The 19,834-nt window shown below is 38.7% G+C and overlaps 1 protein-coding gene across 4 annotated transcripts in view; it reads left to right on the plus strand.

Moving 5' to 3' along the window:
* Window positions 1-100: 100 nt before the first annotated feature.
* The window catches only part of LOC137392792 (SITS-binding protein-like), a 30,136-nt gene continuing 10,402 nt past the window's right edge, over window positions 101-19,834 (plus strand). The window contains exons 1-3 of one of the 4 annotated variants that reach the window (XM_068079120.1): window positions 101-199; window positions 3,607-3,709; window positions 18,940-19,250. In XM_068079120.1, the coding sequence (XP_067935221.1) occupies window positions 18,957-19,250 (294 nt within the window). In that variant the 5' untranslated portion in view covers window positions 101-199; window positions 3,607-3,709; window positions 18,940-18,956. Of the gene's footprint in view, window positions 200-3,606; window positions 3,710-13,711; window positions 13,846-14,065; window positions 14,112-18,939; window positions 19,251-19,834 lie in introns of those variants that run through there. The other 3 variants (XM_068079122.1, XM_068079119.1, XM_068079118.1) reach the window with 3 other exon arrangements.

Raw genomic sequence — 19,834 nt, forward strand, 5'->3', positions numbered from 1 at the left:
AAGAAGTTGCGGAGAAGTTGCGTTTACGTCGATGAACCAACGGCTGCAACGGCTTTTGCTATAATATTCGAGGTCAAGGATTAATTAGCTTCGTTTTAGTGGAAGACCGAGGTAACTTCTTCGGGTAATATAAGAACACAAAGGGACATGTTGTTAAAAACATTGAAATTGAAACCTTAAAAAGTTTCCCATATTGCAGGTTATTATCGAATCTATATATATTTTTGTGTGAAAACATCTTAATCAATTGAATTACCTGTGCACACCTTAAGAACTTTGATAGAAATTTGATTACAGATATAATAATACTAGACTTTTCTAAAGCATTTGATTGTGTGAATCATCGAAAACTGGTCTATAAAATTCGAAATTATGGAATACACGATCAAGTCTTAAACTGGATAACATCTTTTTTAGAGAATAGAACTCAAGTAGTCGAGGTAGAAAATGAACTGTCAAATATTGTGTCTGTAACTTCTGGTGTGCCGCAGGGTTCGGTGCTCGGACCATTGTTGTTTTTACTTTTTATTAATGACCTTCCTGATAAGGTAAATTATCAGTGTAGACTTTTTGCAAATGATGCCCTGGTATATGCCACAAGAGATCAAGCCAATACATTGCAACAAGATATGCATTCACTTGAGGCTTGGGCGAATCTCTGGCAGATGAGTTTTAATCCAAAGAAATGTTACCACCTTTCAGTGGGAAAATCCCATCTCATGTCAAATAAAGAGACTTCTTTTTTCTTATGTGCCCAAAAACTAGAAAGCGTCTTATCTAATCCGTATCTCGAAGTAGAGCTCCAGAGTGACTTAAAATGGAATAAACACATTTGCAAAATTGAATCTAAAGGGAAGCGATTAATTGGGATGCTTAGAAGGGTACTCCGAGATGCGGATGCTCGAACTAGAAAGGCTGCATATACATCCTTGGTAAGACCAGGCCTTGAATATGGGTGCGTGGTTTGGGATAGAGCAGACACAAAACCTAGCACTGAGATTTATTTTCAAGAAAAAAGGAATTACTAGTTTCACTAATTTAAGAGAGAATACTTCTTTTGAATCGCTGGAGGAGAGACGATCCAGACTGCGTAAAAATATTTTTGGTAGAATCGTCGGAGGCGATATTGATGTAAATGTGGGAGTTAAAGTCAGGGAAAGTGGTTCTGATAAAGAGGGAAGGCCTCCTGCATTGTTTACTCGATTTGGGAAGTATTACTTGCCCCACATTAATACCGATCAGTTAAGATATTCTTTTTGGCCTCGGACGGTGAGGGAAGTTCGTGCCGAGGTTGAATAGCTAGCTTGCTCTTTTAAGCTGAGTTCCGCTATTTTGTTTTTTACCTCCATTGGAGGGTCTTTTGCGGAAAATTTTTATCTGATCTGATCTGAAGATTTTGGAAAACATTTTGAGTATTTTCATTTTAAGCTGTGCGATCAATCATTGTAGGTGTTGCTAGCGCTATCTATATAGCGTCTGTTGATCATAGTGACGCACGACTAACAGACAACGCAATAGTGCATGTATCTTGATGCGATTTAACTAGTTGATTTTGAATTGTTTTCCGAGAAATTTCTGCTCTTGAGAAAAATATTCTGGAGATCGTGAGATCTTGCATTGGTTTAATTATTAACTTTATGAAGAATGTAGCTTTTCAATAAAATTATTGGTTTATTTTTGACCGATTTCCCTTAAAAGAATAAGTTCGTATCTGGGCTGGATTTTTTTTATATTTCTGCTCAGAATTTAATTCTGCCGTGAATATTGTCGCTTAGATTTGCTTTGGTAGCTGTAAAATTTTTTTAGCTTCTGCTCTTAACTGTAGCTACATGCTCTAAATGCAAAAATAGACATACATTCAGTAGCCAGCTAAGCTAGCGCTTCTCTCAAACTAGCGAAACTGTTAAAACACATTCTTGTTTATTGTTAAATATCACTGAAATATCTGAAGTGTTGCTTTTTTAAATAATTATGGTGTTTGTTTATCAAGATACCGAAATTATCTAAAAAAAGCTCAGGTAGATATCAAAAAGATACCAAAAAGGCTAAAGACAAAACAGCTATTTGTATAGGAGTTTATCTGGCAAATTAATATTCAAATGAATCTGCAGGCCTTTCTTTCACCAACTTTCATAGCTGGCCCTATTGAATAATACTATTTTTGCAGATATTTGTTTTTGATGTAAAATCCACACACGCTGGTTCTCCGCTAAAACTGAAAGTTCTGGCTGTGAACAAAAATTATTAATGTTGGAAAACAAGTCATTGGGATGACCTTCAGCTGTACGATTTGGGCTAAACTTCTTGTTATAGACAGTGTTTAGATTAGCGCCAAAACTGAGCAGTTATTAGAAAAATCCCATAAGTGTGTAGGTGAACATAACTGCCTCAATGCATAAAGCCAACTAAATTTGAACAGGACTTGAAAAAAACTTAGTGTGAATCAAGCTTTATCTGTAGGCCTCCACTGATTCCATGCTTGAGTTCAGAACCATCTGTTGTTTTAGGCAAGTGCATCAATTGTTATTGTCTGTTAGGTTAATGACTAGTGTTGATAAAAAGCTTATATTATGCTAGCAAAATGGTTAGACAACATAATTTTTTGATAATTTAAGATGCATATCTGTTTTTAGGTAATAGTAGATAATCTCTTGAATGATTATTATGACACTAATATTGCTCTCAAGTGTCCACTATTTTAGCAGAAGGTCATTTATGATAGCATGTTAACTATGGAAATGTCAAGGTATTTTGGTAGAGCGAAAGCGTGGAATTTGGGAGAAAGCTTAATACTGAGTGAATTGATTTCAGCTCATTAGTACTATTTAGTACAGTCATACCTTGAGACACGAACTTAGTGCATTCCGAGACCGAGCTCTTTTTGCCTCGTCTTCATCTTCACATTTAACTGGCCATTTTAAAACGTTTTTCAAGCTGATCTGATGAGAATGATCGAGTGATGCTGTTTTCGTAAGCGGCCTCTTGCATACTCAGCTGCAGCTAAAACCATCTCATATGCTCGTATCTCCAATTTGTCTCGTATCTCAAGTTGAAAATTGGCTCGGAATTTTTTTTATCTCAGATTTTTTGTATGTTGGGGCACTCACATGTTAAGGCACAACTGGAGTATGGCTAGTAAACATTGAATAGGAGCAATAATAAACATCCTAGGTTTATACTAATCTTGTTGTACATATACACCATACATTACATACCTAACAAAGGTCTAGCTCGGTTTAACTGGATTACTTTTACTTCTCACACCTCCCCTTTTTGCACAATTTTAGTTGGAGGGGTTTTGCCTATTCTCTGAGGCTATCTGTACACTTTCTCTGTATGCTTCTTAAGACATGCCTTTTCTCTTTGATACAAATAGTTCTATTATCTGTAATGCTTTTAGGAGTTTCTGTCATCGTGCTCTAGGTTTTTCATTCTACCTCCTTGTTTGTTGGACTGGAGATTCCTGTGTGTACGAATTGCCAGAAGTGGTGTTTTTTCCGGTGGCCCTTGGAGGTTTTGGAATCTTCTGCTCTATCTTGACCAACATGACCAAGGTCATCACTACTGTTTGTAGCTCAAAATTGACATTACTTTATTCTTTTGTAGATGCTGGGTTTTTTTTCGTTCCCTTTTCATCAGGTGACCCAACGTTAATGAACTCAAAACTGAATCACACTCTTTCGCTGCTCTGGTGCCTTCACCTGTCAGGGTAAGTTTTTTCAAAGAACACACGTAGTCAGATGTTTAGTTTTACTTTGGCTGCGTATGACGGCAGCTTTTTCTGCTCAGCAGCGGGTCGGTCTTATTGGTCCAAACTATCTTTGGCAGAGACTTTCTTTATTGTGAGCGTTTAACTTAGTATCGATTGAAAGCAGTAGTAAAGTGACCCCTACCATTTGACATTAGTTCGTTTCAGGGTTGGCATCGTAGGGTCAAAATGTCATATAAATGGGTACTAGCTGTGCGATCCCGCGTTGCAAGGGTAATAAAAAAGTCTTTGGACAGAAATATGATTTGTAGTTAACATATAACAACATTTGCCATTCTAACTTTCAAACTACATATCATGAGAAAAGTGTTTTGTGTGGTTCAAATAAATTAAGAGAAAAATAAAAACAGCTGTTAAGGTTTTAAAACTTTGTCACACAACTGTAACTTTCAAGCTATTAGCTTGGCACATTGCCAATCGAAAATTCCAATAGGCTAGTTAATAAGCGCCAGAGCCGTATAGTTTCACAGAGTCCCGTGACCAAAAGCCGGAAACAAAAACGCTTGATTCCAAACAAACCCAATCGACATACTGATCTCTAATGGAATATTCTTACCTCGCTCTCAACATCTCACTCTTTTGCATTTACTTTATTTTATTACAAAAAATCATTTGTCGTTTCTTGTAGGAAAATTTGTCTTCTTTCAAATGGTGTATAATACAATAATCAATTTCAGAGCGACTGCCAATGGGAGTAATTTTTGTTGGTTAGTGTTGCGGCATCTCCATTATAACTTATATAAAACAATAGTGGGCGCGGCTTGTTTGTTTGGAGCCGTGCGAGCTCCGATATACGCATCCGTTAGCAGCGAAACTCTGTGAAATTATACAGCTCTGTACGGTCAGAGTCATATAGCTTTAAAAAGTCTTGCGACCAAAACCGGAAACAAAAACGTCCGATTCCAAACAAACCCGATCGACATACTGATCTCTAATGGAATATTCATACCTCGCTGTCAATACCGCTCTTTTTTGCATTTACTTTACGTTTTTACAAAAACGTTATTAGCAGCTTTTTGTAGGAAATTTTGTTTTCTTTCAAATGGTTCATAATACAACAATCAATTTTAAAGTGACTGCTAATGGGAGTAGTTTTTGATGATTAATGTTGCGGCTTCTCCATTATAACTTTAAATATAAAAATAGTAGGCGTGGCCTGTTTGTTTGGAATCGAGCGAGCTCCCGTATACGCTTCTGTTGGTCACGGGACTCTGTGAAACTATACGACACTGATAAGCGCTAGGCTTCTAAAGATGGTAAGCCATGACGTTGAGTCAGCATTGTCCAGCTACGCTATTCTAATAATAGCTATAGCTGGAGGGACACACATACTTTGAGAAATATATAGATAGAAACCCATAGTACTGTCATTTTCTAATGCAAACACCCTATGGTCAAAAACCATCAAAATTTTATATACGTACATATTTTTATACATTTTTACTGTACATATAAAATTAATAACAAAATATTATAGTAACCTTAGTAACTATAATTACCTACAATAACTTTAGTGTGATTAGTGGATATGATCTGTAATAAAATGTAACATTACTATGTACAGTATGTACCATATGGAGTTCCTTCGAAACAGATGTATAACATAAACTTTGAATTTGACTTAAATGAATTAAGCTCACTAAGCACACACTTAATGCTAAGTTTTAGTATGTAGTTTACTAAATAAAACTTTGATTTTGTCATCGCTTTAATTTTCATTACCTGTTTCCGTTTCATTTTCACTATAACTTATAATGAATAATGCTGAACTGAGAGAGAGAGCGAGCATCATATCTCTTTCAGGCATTGTGGGAGGGATTTCGGCGAATAGCATATCAGTATCTTCATTACTCCGACATATTCAGCACACCGTCTGCCAAATTTGAATTGCGAGAGACATTTTTGTTGATGTCGTATAGTGAAAAAGATTTTGTATGATGGGGATAAAAAAATATTGTGTTCCAAGCGGTATGGTGGAAAACCGTAAAACATGGACATTGTAACCCGGGGGTGCGCTGTACATGCTTGTGGAAGCTAGCCACTACTTTTCCAATACTACATAAGGGTGTTACACTGGCACCTTTTCATGTTTAGACGTTTGCAAAGACAAATTGTCTAACTTGCACAACCCTTGGTTGCCGCCGCCCATATGCACATATCTATTATTCTCTTATCTTTCTGGCTACTCTCAGCTGTAGTTGTTGCACTACTTTCAGTGACATCTTTCATGGCAGCTTCATTATGTATAGCCGTTATCTTTAGCGATTCCTGACTCATCTTGGCAATATTCATGGCACTATCTCTAATGATACCTCTGTTGACATCTTTACGCGTCTGGCCAGGGTTGGAAAAAGTGTTTTTTCTTTAAATCAGACTTTTTTTGACAAATTTGAGCTTTCTGTTCATTTTAACTCATGGAAATTGTCTGTGAATTGCATTGCACATCAGCATGCTGGTAAACAAACCTTTTTATGTTAATGACGCAATGCTATGTTTGACGAATTCTTATATTTTTGTATTCAACAGTCATATAAGATTATAATGTGTAAACTACATGTACGGTAGTGGAGTACAACTACTAGCAGTTTTACACAAAGTACAAATGAGAATCAAAGACATAAAAATGCATTATGAAATATTTAAACACATTCTTATTTGGTGTGGTCGATGCGATTAATCATTTGAAATATACAGCTAGCGAGTATCTTATATTTGAATGAATGAAACCCTAGGTGGAGAATACTCTTCAGTGCTTGCACTTGGGTTTATTTCAGTAGAGTTTGATGTCATTTATTAAACGGAGTAGTGAGGGAAAAACTGTACCAGTTACAGTTGCTACCTCACAATTAATCCCGCTTTGAGGTTTGCTAAATAAACTCATAGGTCCTCACTCCTTCTGTAGCATTGTACAACACATGCAGTCAATTATCTCCATCACACTTGCTAATTCATTATAGAGGAGCCTTTACAGATTTGTTACACTTACATCACAACAAGATTGTTTGTCAAGTAACACTTAACTTTTCAAAATTATGAAAAAATGAAATAAATAAAAAATCATGATTTTTTTTCTTGAAAAATTATGATTTAAATCATTTGATTTTTTTGTATCAATCCTACATCTGGCTCTGGCTATCTGGCTCTTGGCAAAACCTCACCAGTTTTTCTTTGGTTCACTGAAGAACACGTAGCCCCTTTTTCACATGTTACAGTTCATCTCTGTGCAATCAGTTTGTCTATTAGTCAACCGGGTGGCATCGATGCCTTAATTTTCTGAAAACTTTCCGAAATTTACAACAAATTTTGATAATGTTCATAACCCGTCCTTCTCATAGATACTCCAACTCCATCATGCATTGTCCTGACCACTCTATGTCTGAAAGTCCCGCCTAATGGTGAGTCAGGAAAGAGGGTGCCTTCTCTACCTGACAACCATCCCTTCAGGAAGTAATAAAGGCAGCTTCGGGGCCTTTTCCTGAACTCCTTCATAGATACCCCACAAACAAACACGGTTGAGCACATTGAACATAGACAACTCGCCTGTCCTCTATCTAGAATGTTCTAGAATGTCCATAGAATACCATAAGAGTTTCTTTTTTAAATGTTATTGATGTTCCATATTTTTATTATTATTTATTCTTTTTCACATGACTTGTTTTGTTTTATTGATATCGGTTGGTGAAATACAAATAAGATCAGACAGAACTGGTTTTAATAGAGTCAGATACATAGTTTAATGTTTGAACTCTCTGAACTACATCCAAAAACATCACCCATTATTAACCAGTTATCACTACTGTCGCTAGAATAAATGGAGAGCGGAACTGATTCTTCTTCATATTAGAAACTAGCAGAACTAGTGCGCTGGGAGTTCTGTGCGCCGTGAGAGACCGTCATGTGTAATAAGTATGGGCACAATTATTCCTAGATGTGGTTGAGTGGTGAGATGGTGGTGTGCTTGGCTGGAATCTGAGTATCCAGGTTCAATTTCTGTGCGTGTAAAATCAATATTTCTCACGCTGTTAGAGTGGCTTCAGACTTATGGACACTGCTCTTATTATAGTAAAGAGCTGTGTCCATACGTTTACATGTATTCTTCATTATATTAGAAATTAGTAGAATTTAGTGCATATGGCTGCTATTAGAGGTGATCTACACACTATTCCTTATACTATCAAGAGGTTCTCACTCTACTCTCAGTTCACATAGAGTATTTCATAAATCTGAAAATACACCCATTTTATGCTGTCGATTTCTACATCAACTTCATATTCCTGGTCATGCGCGGACTAATTAATAAGATTTTGATTGCCCAAGTGTTACTCAACGCTCATATTAATGTTTGTTCCATAACACAGGCTGTGAGAAGGTAGAATTCTGCTAGTCTCTCTCTGAATAGGTGTAAATCAGCATCATCTAATACCTTAGCCTTATATATTCTGTGATGATGTAAATAGAATACACTGCATTGTTTTGAACATACAATTCGTTTGCCTGTTCAACCATTTGCTTGTAATAAGGGCACCATATTTAGTGCATGTGTTCAAAAATGCGTTTCACTGTCGCAAATTTGTCTATTATGCTGGTTTTTTATTCGTGAAGGAGGTATAAAATGGGAATTTTACAATTATCAACGAAGAGCAACTATTTCTATTTTTAATTGGGACTGAAATTGAATTTGCTTTTTTGGTCTCTATTTACCATTTTAAAGATAATTCAATAATATAAAGACCAATCAATAAATTAATTTTTTTTTTCGAAACAATACAATGATTTAACATGGTTTACAAAAGGCACGCTATATTCTGGGTTGATGAACAATTTTCCCAGCTAGATGTCAGACCACCCAATTTGTTAGGAGTATTTAGTAATCAAATACAAGTTTTTTTAAAGACATAGACACTGGTGAAGCTAGGTTTTTCTTAAGTTTTTGTATAGGTGTAGAGTATAGACAATGTCACAGTTATTTAGCAGTAATTTCTAAGGACCACATACTAACTGTTGTGGGGTTCATTGGATTGAAACTTTGTACAACAGTAAGAAAGATCTGCCACTGTTCACGGAATATTTGACTCAAATGATTTTTAGAATAGCAGTTATGTAAGCATGATAAACCGAGATTAAATATGTCATGAGGAGTTGTCTATTCTTTGTGGTGTGCTGCAATAAAAAAGAAAGCAATTCTTAGTTTTACGCCCTGTAATTATCAACGGACAACTCGCAAATTCTCCTAACTGCCCCTTAACTTTGCTTAAAAACATGTAATAAATTTCTTTGATATTTTGACTAGTTCTATACTGTGGAATATTCCAAAATACTTGCTGGGTGTTTTAAAAAATCCAACAACTAAATGAATTTTGCGTTTAAGGACTATTATCACAGAGACACTCATAGGAATGCTTACTCTTTGTTAGAAACCAGAAGGTTGGACAGAGAATTCATGCATATTGATGAAGCTGCTCTGTAGAACCGCATGCTTCTGGTGGTAGCCATCTTCTCATCATCCTCGGAGTGTTTCACCGAGTTTATACCGAGTGTATGTATAGTATTATCTATTTATATTATGTTGAAAGGGAGTTTAGAAGATGTTCATGACTTTGCCTACAGGTATATCCTTGAGTTATATTTCCATAATCTTTTGTTATTGCGCTTTGCCTGTAGATAAGATGGTTGCATCTGAGAAGCTATGTGACGAATACAAACACATTGCTTTTTTGATAAGGGCTGAAGGCTAATATTATGTTAGGAAATCTGATCGTGACCAGCTTTAAATTATATATACATGTACTAGTACCCTTGCAATCTCGTATGCCGTGAGAGATCATCAGTTATATTAACTATGTGCACAATTATTCTTCAACTCAGCAAGGTGGTCTTGGTAGTGTGTCTGGCTGCAAAATGAGATAGCTGAGTTTGATTCATGTTTGAGGCAATCTTTTTTCTTAACACTCCTAGGTGAGTTTCAGACAGATGGACAGGCATGGCTTTTATTATAGCACTGATAACATTAGCCTGTCTTGACAAACTGTGGTTTTTGTGAGTTGTCCCCCATTGAGCGGGGCGAGCAAAACAACAGCTTGTCATAAGACGCACTGCACCTGATGCATCAGCTGCACTGAAAGGGAGTTGTTCTCTTCCGTCTATGCGGCTTGACTGCAATGTTATGTCGGTCGCTCCATTGGTAATCTTAACGGATTTCGCGCAAAAATTTATGTAGAAAAAAAAAGATATAGACGTTTAACCAGAGACCAGTCTCTGCGGTAAACTTTAGTAGATGTTAATATGTATATATTTTGTAACTTTATAACATGTATACTCATATCATTGATAGGGTAATGCTTGGTTGCATCTGTTGACCAGTTATCCTACGAGCTTTATAACATGTATACTCATATCATTGATAGAGTAATGCTTGGTTGCATCTGTTGACCAGTTATCCTACGAGCTTTATAACATGTATACTCATATCATTGATAGGGTAATGCTTGGTTGCATCTGTTGACCAGTTATCCTACGAGCTTTATAACATGTATACTCATATCATTGATAGGGTAATGCTTGGTTGCATCTGTTGACCAGTTATCCTACGAGCTTTATAACATGTATACTCATATCATTGATGGGGTAATGCTTGGTTGCATCTGTTGACCAGTTATCCTACGAGTTGTCACTTTATGCACCTCATTATTGCACCAGGGCTTATTATGCATTGAATAGGCTACGCGATGAAAATAAATAGGTGCTTTATTGCACCTATTCATTTTCATCGGCGGAGTCTCCTACAACCGACGAGGCCAATTAATTTAGCGAACCCTCTTGTTTTGAATGAAACAAAGCAAGCTCAAAACATAATGAAAAACAGACACATTCCGAATATATGAAAACAAGATGTTATTAAAAGGTCATTCTAACAAGAGTCCAACGTTTTCGCGCAGCAGCAACATATAAAAACTAGCTGATAGGTTGTGATTACTTACAAAAAAATCTTAGCCCATATTTTTTGCGACAAAAATACACTTTCTTTGTCATCACGATTGATTCCTGCACCCCCAGCGAACAACAGCTCACATCCCTTAATGCTTGGAGAACCCCTAATCGGGGTATTCTAAGCCTTAAAGGTTTACTTGCAACAAAACTCACATTACAGTTATTTAGTATCAAAAGATTCACAATGTCTTACTCTGTTGTGTTGTAGGTGCAAAATATGTGGAAATGTGATTACAATCTCTTAAAAGCTCAAAAACGATCAGTTAATCACCGCCATCACGAAACTGCCATAGATTAGAATCCCTTTCCATAACGGCTCAAATGGGACGTAATTGAACAAGATGGCTTCTGTTTAAACTTTCATGCATCATCACTCGTCGAAATATTTTCACAAATATACTTCATGCATTCAATAAAACCATGTCTATTGTCCTTATGCGTCTCGCCGTCTATTTCATCATAATTGTAATGCTGTCATTTTCAGCACTGATATCTTAAAACCTACTGTTAAAATTTGTCTAACTTTTTAACCTTAGCTCGAAGGAGTGCATATAGTTCTCTGATTAACATGACGAGCTTGTTGGTCACCTGTGATAGTCAAAAAATGCTGCAGAAATTATTTGCGCTGTTTGGCAGGAAGTATGGGTCACATGATCAGATTACGTCTAGACGATTAGACCAAGCCGAAACAAAACTGTAAACTAGCGAGCATCTATATTTGGTAAGGGATCTTCAGTAAAACCCGAAGTGTTTGTCATAAACTAGTCCTACAAGTAGTTTTATATTGAGCTTTTTATTAGCCTTTCAATTTACGTGATAACATCACGTGTCAAAACAATACCCAAATCGTTTGACTACGTCAGAGAAATAAATTGATTCCAATCTACGGCGGTTTCGTGATGGCGGCGATTAAGTGTTCATTTTTGAGCTTTTATGAGCTTGTAATCACATTTCCACATATTTTGCACCTACAACACAACAGAGTAAGACATGGTGAATCTTTTGATACCAAATAACTGTAATGTGAATTTTGTTGCAGTCAACCTTTAAGTTCTCCAGCCACCTAAACCCTACGCTGCACTGAGCTCTTCAAGTAGCCTGCACTGAGCTCTTCAAGTAGCAAAATTTACAGAATACTAGCAATGTTTTGCTAGAATTAGCATTAGCGAGCCACAGCATAAGCCACAGTTATATAAAGCGCAAATATACAGCACAGTTTGATAGTGTATCCATGTATGTGCGTTAAGATACAAGCGTTAAGATACAAGCGTTGCAAGATGCAGCTAGACAGATAACCATTGGTGATAACAAGGCTTCTTGATACCACATTACTCATGGTTTCCCTCGTTCAGTCTAATCAGCATTTAGTATTTGTAACACTTTAGATCAGAACTATTTTTCCTCACGTTAGATCTAAGGCCAGGAGACCTGTCAGTATACTGGAAGCATTATGGTTTGTCCATGGCATTCAAATGAATTGAACGGATGTCCTGTTTCTGATAATCACTATTAGACATCTATTCATTCTTCTCTCAGTCACTCACCTCTCACTCTCACGCATATTCCTTGCATGAATCTACCTTTCACTAAGCAACTACAAATTTATCAATGGAGCTCTCATTCGTCTGCCAACTCTACAAGGACGTCTTAGATAGTAAACTTCTCAGTTTTTACAAAACCATCGTAATTAATTTTGATCATTTCATGAGTGTGTTCATTGGGTATCGCTTTGCTATTGCTACTAGGAACATTTGAGGCACCAATGAGCAACTCCTTGGCCAGTCCACTAGTTAGTAAAATCTTCGTGCATTTGGCAGACCAATGACAAATTTCAAGGCGATGTGTGAAGACAGAACTACACTCATTATATAGACTAACCGTTGCGGCTTGTGGCACCTTAGCTTGTTTTTTGGCTGCATGATAGTCTATACAGCAATTTTTTCAACTGTCGAAAACCCTGTCTTTTGATCTTAATTACAAACAACATTCACATGCGTCATATACAAAACTGCTTATAAGCCAGAGCGGTAACACACATCACTTTCTACTGTCACACGGAGCAGTCAACCAGTGGTATGCCGGTGTGCTGCTGAATGACCGACTCACTCCAGAAATGCTTCAGACAAATTTTTATACTCTGACCGCTTTGTATAACAATGGGCATTAACAAATGGTCTATGCCTACTTCTATTGATATATCTATGACTTTTTTATTTCCCGATCAGGTATAGAAACCTAGAAGTTACTGCTGCTTGTAAGGTAAAGGTTTAGATACCAAAATTAAATACTATAAATATCTACTTTAAAAATTACAAGTTTGGTTGTGTGTTTGATGCCGTGTTCCCTTTGGCTTTGCGTGTTCCCTTTGGCTTTGCGTGTTCCCTTTGGCCCCGCGTGTTCCCTTTGGCCCCGCGTGTTCCCTTTGGCCCCGCGTGTTCCCTTTGGCCCCGCGTGTTCCCTTTGGCCCCGCGTGTTCCCTTTGGCCCCGCGTGTTCCCTTTGGCCCCCCGTGTTCCCTTTGGCCCCGCGTGTTCCCTTTGGCCCCGCGTGTTCCCTTTGGCCCCGCGTGTTCCCTTTGGCCCCGCGTGTTCCCTTTGGCCCCGCGTGTTCCCTTTGGCCCCGCGTGTTCCCTTTGGCCCCGCGTGTTCCCTTTGGCCCCGCGTGTTCCCTTTGGCCCCGCGTGTTCCCTTTGGCCCCGCGTGTTCCCTTTGGCCCCGCGTGTCCCCTTTGGCCCCGCGTGTCCCCTTTGGCCCCGCGTGTCCCCTATGGCCTTGCGTCACTAAGAAGGTTCATTTCCTTGCTTTTGTTACATACCTATATCAACAATGATATTAACCACAGATGATCCGGTTTAAACTGGAGCTGATCAGCACCAACTGACGCCACTGTGTTTGATTAATGAGTCGTTCCTTCCTGAGTGCGCGATTGCGACTAAATGGTATATTTTCTCGTGCCAAATCACCTTGGTTGCCTTGTATTTAGTTGCCTTAATGTAGTCATTATTCACTAGCGTAGAAGCCTGGATTATCACCTTTTGCCAGGCTGTAGCTTCGTGCGGGTTGAGTAAAAACTCCTTTGTCGAGAGAATGGGTAAGTTATTGAGCAATTTAGTCGAGATGAAGTGTGGGCAGCTGTTATTCTCGCATGCTTTCAGACACCCTGGATTTGAAGTGAGGGTGGGGGCTATACTTACAGGGTGCTGAGGGTAGGGTGGGGTGGCTTGGAAGATCTTTTAAGCACTAATTACTTCTATAGATAAAGTGTAACCTTTCCTATATATAGTAGCTGACAATAAGAGTCAAGAGTTATTGCCTATATCGCTCGCCGGATGATGCCTTCGGTGACCAACTTCGAGCGTGAGTCGGTGTTAAGCTGTTCCAGTCTTTAAAAAATCGTAAATTTTAATATTGATTTGTTATAATGTAGATTATACTGTATGTCATATGTGATAATAGCATTCCATAGTGGAGGATTTTAATGCTGCCCTTTTTAGTGCAAGACAGCTTGGCGCTGACGGCAGCTGTTGATGTTAAATACTGGCACTCTTATTTTATATAGTAGCCACTTGGAAGACATTGATTCAATTCCAAATTTTGTTCCAATTTTTTAGGATCTTTTGATTGCGTTGTGTGAACTTAATTAAACTATTTAAATTTTATGTATCTGTTTTAAAATTAGTTTAGGGATATTATGTCTAACATCAGGAAGCCAACATCGCCTTCGACATGCTAGCAGTGTGTAAAACATGTTACATATTATGGCCGTATTTATTAATAAAGTAGAAATGTTTTGAGTACCTTAGAGAGACTCAGCTCTATGGAATGTTGAGGGACCTTCAGAATGTTTTGCTACTATTTTGACTGAAAAATGTTATGACACTATTCTTTTTGCGCAATCTATATTGTCCCTGTGTTTGATTTGTAATAATCTTTCCTGTCAGCTTTGTGCTTTCCTTTATGAATGTGACCTTTAAATTATGTCAAGTTTTATGCCTATTTTACTTGTCTAGTAAAACTGTTATTATCATCATGTTTGTAAATTAATACTACCTTATTTGTGATAGTAAATGGCGTTAATGCCATAGAAAGTAACACGTCAGTAGGTTAACACTACTGTTTACTTCCAATGTTTAGTGTGTTCTTAAATGTGATCACCGCCAATATAGTTGTCTAGCATTACTTGCTATGGCGTTTATATTTATATGTGGCACAGCTCTCGCTTGTTTGCTAGCTAGTATCGTGCAAGGATTTGGATGTGTTTTATCAATAGGAGGCAGTAAGTAAACAGCGCTACTAAACCCTTGACGTCTTAGTAAAGCCAGGCAGTGAGTAAGCCCTGTCCTGTTTACTATCGAACAGCACAGCTCGCTAGCGCAATCACTATTGTGATGTCATCTCTTGCCAGTGATCGCCAAACGGAATACTTGCCCACTAGTTGTTTATACCGCATGAGCTTCTCTAACTTTTTAGATACAATTATAGTGATACTATAGCTATTAACACTATAGTGTTGGGTAGTGCTAGTCTATACATTTTTGAACATAATGCCTTTTTTGGTAACCACAGCCTTTTGATCATGCTTTGGTAACCGACAGCCTTGTGATCATGCTTTGGTAACCGACAGCCTTGTGATCATGCTTTGGTAACCGACAGCCTTGTGATCATGCTTTGGTAACCGACAGCCTTGTGATCATGCTTTGGTAACCGACAGCCTTTTGATCATGCTTTGGTAACCGACAGCCTTGTGATCATGCTTTGGTAACCACAGCCTTGTGATCATGCTTTGGTAACCACAGCCTTGTGATCATGCTTTGGTAACCACAGCCTTGTGATCATGCTTTGGTAACCACAGCCTTGTGATCATGCTTTGGTAACTGACAGCCTTGTGATCATGCTTTGGTAACTGACAGCCTTGTGATCATGCTTTGGTAACCGACAGCCTTGTGATCATGCTTTGGTAACCGACAGCCTTGTGATCATGCTTTGGTAACCACAGCCTTGTGATCATGCTTTGGTAACCGACAGCCTTGTGATCATGCTTTGGTAACCGACAGCCTTGTGATCATGCTTTGGTAACCACAGCCTTGTGATCATGCTTTGGTAACTGACAGCCTTGTGATCATGCTTTGGTAATTGACAGCCTTGTGATCATGCTTTGGTAACTGACAGCCTTGTGATCATGCTTTGGTAACTGACAGCCTTGTGATCATGCTTTGGTAACTGACAGCCTTGTGATCATGCTTTGGTAACCGACAGCCTTGTGATCATGCTTTGGTAACCGACAGCCTTGTGATCATGCTTTGGTAACTGACAGCCTTGTGATCATGTTTTGGTAACTGACAGCCTTGTGATCATGCTTTGGTAACCACAGCCTTGTGATCATGCTTTGGTAACTGACAGCCTTGTGATCATGCTTTGGTAACCGACAGCCTTGTGATCATGCTTTGGTAACCGACAGCCTTGTGATCATGCTTTGGTAACTGACAGCCTTGTGATCATGCTTTGGTAACCGACAGCCTTGTGATCATGCTTTGGTAACCGACAGCCTTTTGATCAAGCTTTGGTAACCGACAGCCTTGTGATCATGCTTTGGTAACCGACAGCCTTGTGATCATGCTTTGGTAACCGAAAGCCTTGTGATCATGCTTGCTAACAGCGGATGTTATAAACAAATAGTCGCAACTGCCTTATAATCTGACAAGCTAGCGCTGTGCGCCTTTGTTTCTCATGTAATGTGAGCCCATTCTCGGCTCCTCCGTTCTCACAGGAGTCAGATGGCTAGAACAGGAGTCAGATGGCTAGAACAGGAGTCAGATGGCTAGAACAGGAGTCAGATGGCTAGGACAGGAGTCAGATGGCTAGAACAGGAGTCAGATGGCTAGGACAGGAGTCAGATGGCTAGAACAGAAGTCAGATGGCTAGAACAGGAGTCAGATGGCTAGGACAGGAGTCAGATGGCTAGAACAGGAGTCAGATGGCTAGGACAGGAGTCAGATGGCTAGGACAGGAGTCAGATGGCTAGAACAGGAGTCAGATGGCTAGAACAGGAGTCAGATGGCTAGAACAGGAGTTAGATGGCTAGAACAGGAGTCAGATGGCTAGGACAGGAATCAGATGGCTAGGACAGGAGTCAGATGGCTAGAACAGGAGTCAGATGGCTAGAACAGGAGTCAGATGGCTAGGACAGGAGTCAGATGGCTAGAACAGGAGTCAGATGGCTAGAACAGGAGTTAGATGGCTAGAACAGGAGTCAGATGGCTAGGACAGGAGTCAGATGGCTAGGACAGGAGTCAGATGGCTAGGACAGGAGTCAGATGGCTAGGACAGGAGTCAGATGGCTAGGACAGGAGTCAGATGGCTAGGACAGGAGTCAGATGGCTAGGACAGGAGTCAGATGGCTAGGACAGGAGTCAGATGGCTAGAACAGGAGTCAGATGGCTAGGACAGGAGTCAGATGGCTAGAACAGGAGTCAGATGGCTAGGACAGGAGTCAGATGGCTAGAACAGGAGTCAGATGGCTAGGACAGGAGTCAGATGGCTAGAACAGAAGTCAGATGGCTAGGACAGGAGTCAGATGGCTAGAACAGGAGTCAGATGGCTAGGACAGGAGTCAGATGGCTAGGACAGGAGTCAGATGGCTAGAACAGGCCAAAAGTTCTTCAAAATTTTTCCTTCTTACAATAGCATGTTTAAAGGCAATGTGCCTCTGAGTGTTCCATGCAACAATTATATCTGTCGGTGGAGCATTTTGTGAACGCATCATGCTTTCAAGTCTGCGCCTTGCTGTTTCTAAAACAGTCTAACCTTCCTTTACAATGAGCTCTACATGTGAAGTTTGTGACAGGGGCATACAATTTGAGTTCATATTTGACTCGGCATATAAAATAATTACCAACATGCATCTGAAATTTCTCAATCCATTAGTTTTGCACATGAAAGGTGAAAAGCTGGTAGAAATCGGGGCTAAAATGTGATAGTGACAAATTTTTAAAGGAAGTTACATGTACTTTAAAATAGTTTCAGTACAAGCTGAGTAAGTTACACCTTATATTTATATCAATCATTTTTTAGTAAAATTACACATTGGTGCACCTACGCGTCTGCTCATGTTTCTCTTTCTAAGGTGAAATAATATATGTAGTTTTTTCACTGATTATTGTTCATTTTATTAATCTAGTTTTCAGATGTTGTATAAGTTTTTTTTACATAATTTTATACAATACATGTATTTGTTTTAGTATCACACTTAATTATTGGAAGTATTTATTGCTAAGTCTATGGGCTCTAGAATGGATTAAACAAAATACGAAGCGTTCTTTTAAGAATGCGCTATATTCTCTGTTATGCTATGATTTATACATGCGAAAAGATATCGGAACAGATTAACTTTGTATGTCGAGTCATGACAACATACCGCTGTTACATGGCCTGCCTTGTGTGTGAGCCTTTGGGCGTGTCACAAAAAGTTTGTTTGAAACTTTTGCAGAGAGTGTCAACCATTTTGCTGGTATGTGAAAAAAATTAGTGCACACCATTCTTCTTTAGTATTCTCAATAATCAAGTGCAATTTTTGCTCGTAATCATAATTGACAAAACAATTTTCAGTAGCTAAAAATAAATTGTGCTAGAAAGCAGGCTATGTCTGTCTACTCACAATACTAACAATAAGAATGGCTCTATGTCATGTACAACACACTTAAAATATCCATGAATGCCTGTGTGATGTGTAAGAATTTTTTAATTAGGATGGACCTAGGGATCTTTAAGGCAGCGTAGCCCGAGACTGCCTTGTTACAGCAGTAGCAAATACAATAGTGCGGGTAGAAAGATTGACTTCGGTCAGGGTGATAGCAAGTCAGTGCTTTATATTACCTAGTACTGCTCACTTTATTATAATTGTATACTCGAAAGTAAAAGTTATCTCTCTTGTTCATTCTAAGGGTTGATTAGTCTGGCAGCTTATGAACTCAAGGATGTGTTGGTTGTTGTTATTCGCTGACCTTTGCATCTTTCATATCATCTCATTGTTTGCCTTGATTACAAGCCTATTGTGACTAATGTGTGTTATTTCCATTTTCAAGGTTAAACCTGGGGAGTAGTTGATTTATAGTATAGTAGCTAGTCAAAGTGCTGGTCGAGTAGCAGTAATAGTCTTTGGCTACTTTGTTTGGTTCGGTTGTTACAGCTCAGAGCCCTGACGACATGGCAGATAATGGGCAACTGGAGTTGACCACTATTTTTCAGCACAGTAACGCAACCGCGGAGTCGGCTGTTCCAAAAGATCTCTCCGGGAGAAAACAGTCGTCAAGCAAGAAGTTTAAAATTGAGTCAGTCGCTGCCCAGGATGATCCGTTATACAACTCGAATGCTCCTCATGCGACTGGCAGCCGATCTGAAAGACGACCCTCGGTGCAGCAGTGGCTGAGTGAGCTGCCATCACTGTCAACGTCCTATCAGACTATTCCACAAGAAAATGTTGGAGAAAAAACGTCTGATGTAAGTACTGCGGGCCAGATTATTTCAAGGAGAGTTGCGATCTCTTTGCTGAACAGATCATTTAGGGTAGCGCCTAAGAACTATGCCTTAGTTCGGTAGGTACTAATAAAAATACGCTGTTTTATTTCTACAATGAGCATTACAGTTAAGTTCTAATGCCAACCAGCATTTTAATGAATGTTATATAGTTAATGCTAATGGTTACTAGTTTCTTAAGAACATTCCAGAATTCTTCCTTATATATAATTATCACGAAAAAGAGAACAGCTCTCCATAACTGCTGGTAGGCGTTAAAAGAATGTTTTGGCTAGCTGCCACAGTTATGTCACATGATGGCAAATTCCCTTTAGATCACGGTAAATCACTCCATTCTCAGTTTTCTAGAGCAACGGTATTTTTTTCATTGCAAGCAGATGGAAATGCATAGTAAAATTTTGTTATTTTCATATACAAAAACGCTCGTAAAGTTGATGTGCTGATTATTTAAAATTTAAGGCTATGGCAAACCTTCCTCAGTTTGTCTAGTACATTATAGGCTAGGTTTTGCTGGAAAATCTAGCAAATAATGGGCTTGCAGTTATCGG

The sequence above is a fragment of the Watersipora subatra genome, chromosome 4 (assembly GCF_963576615.1).
Source record: "Watersipora subatra chromosome 4, tzWatSuba1.1, whole genome shotgun sequence".
Classification (NCBI taxonomy): Eukaryota; Metazoa; Bryozoa; class Gymnolaemata; order Cheilostomatida; family Watersiporidae; genus Watersipora; species Watersipora subatra.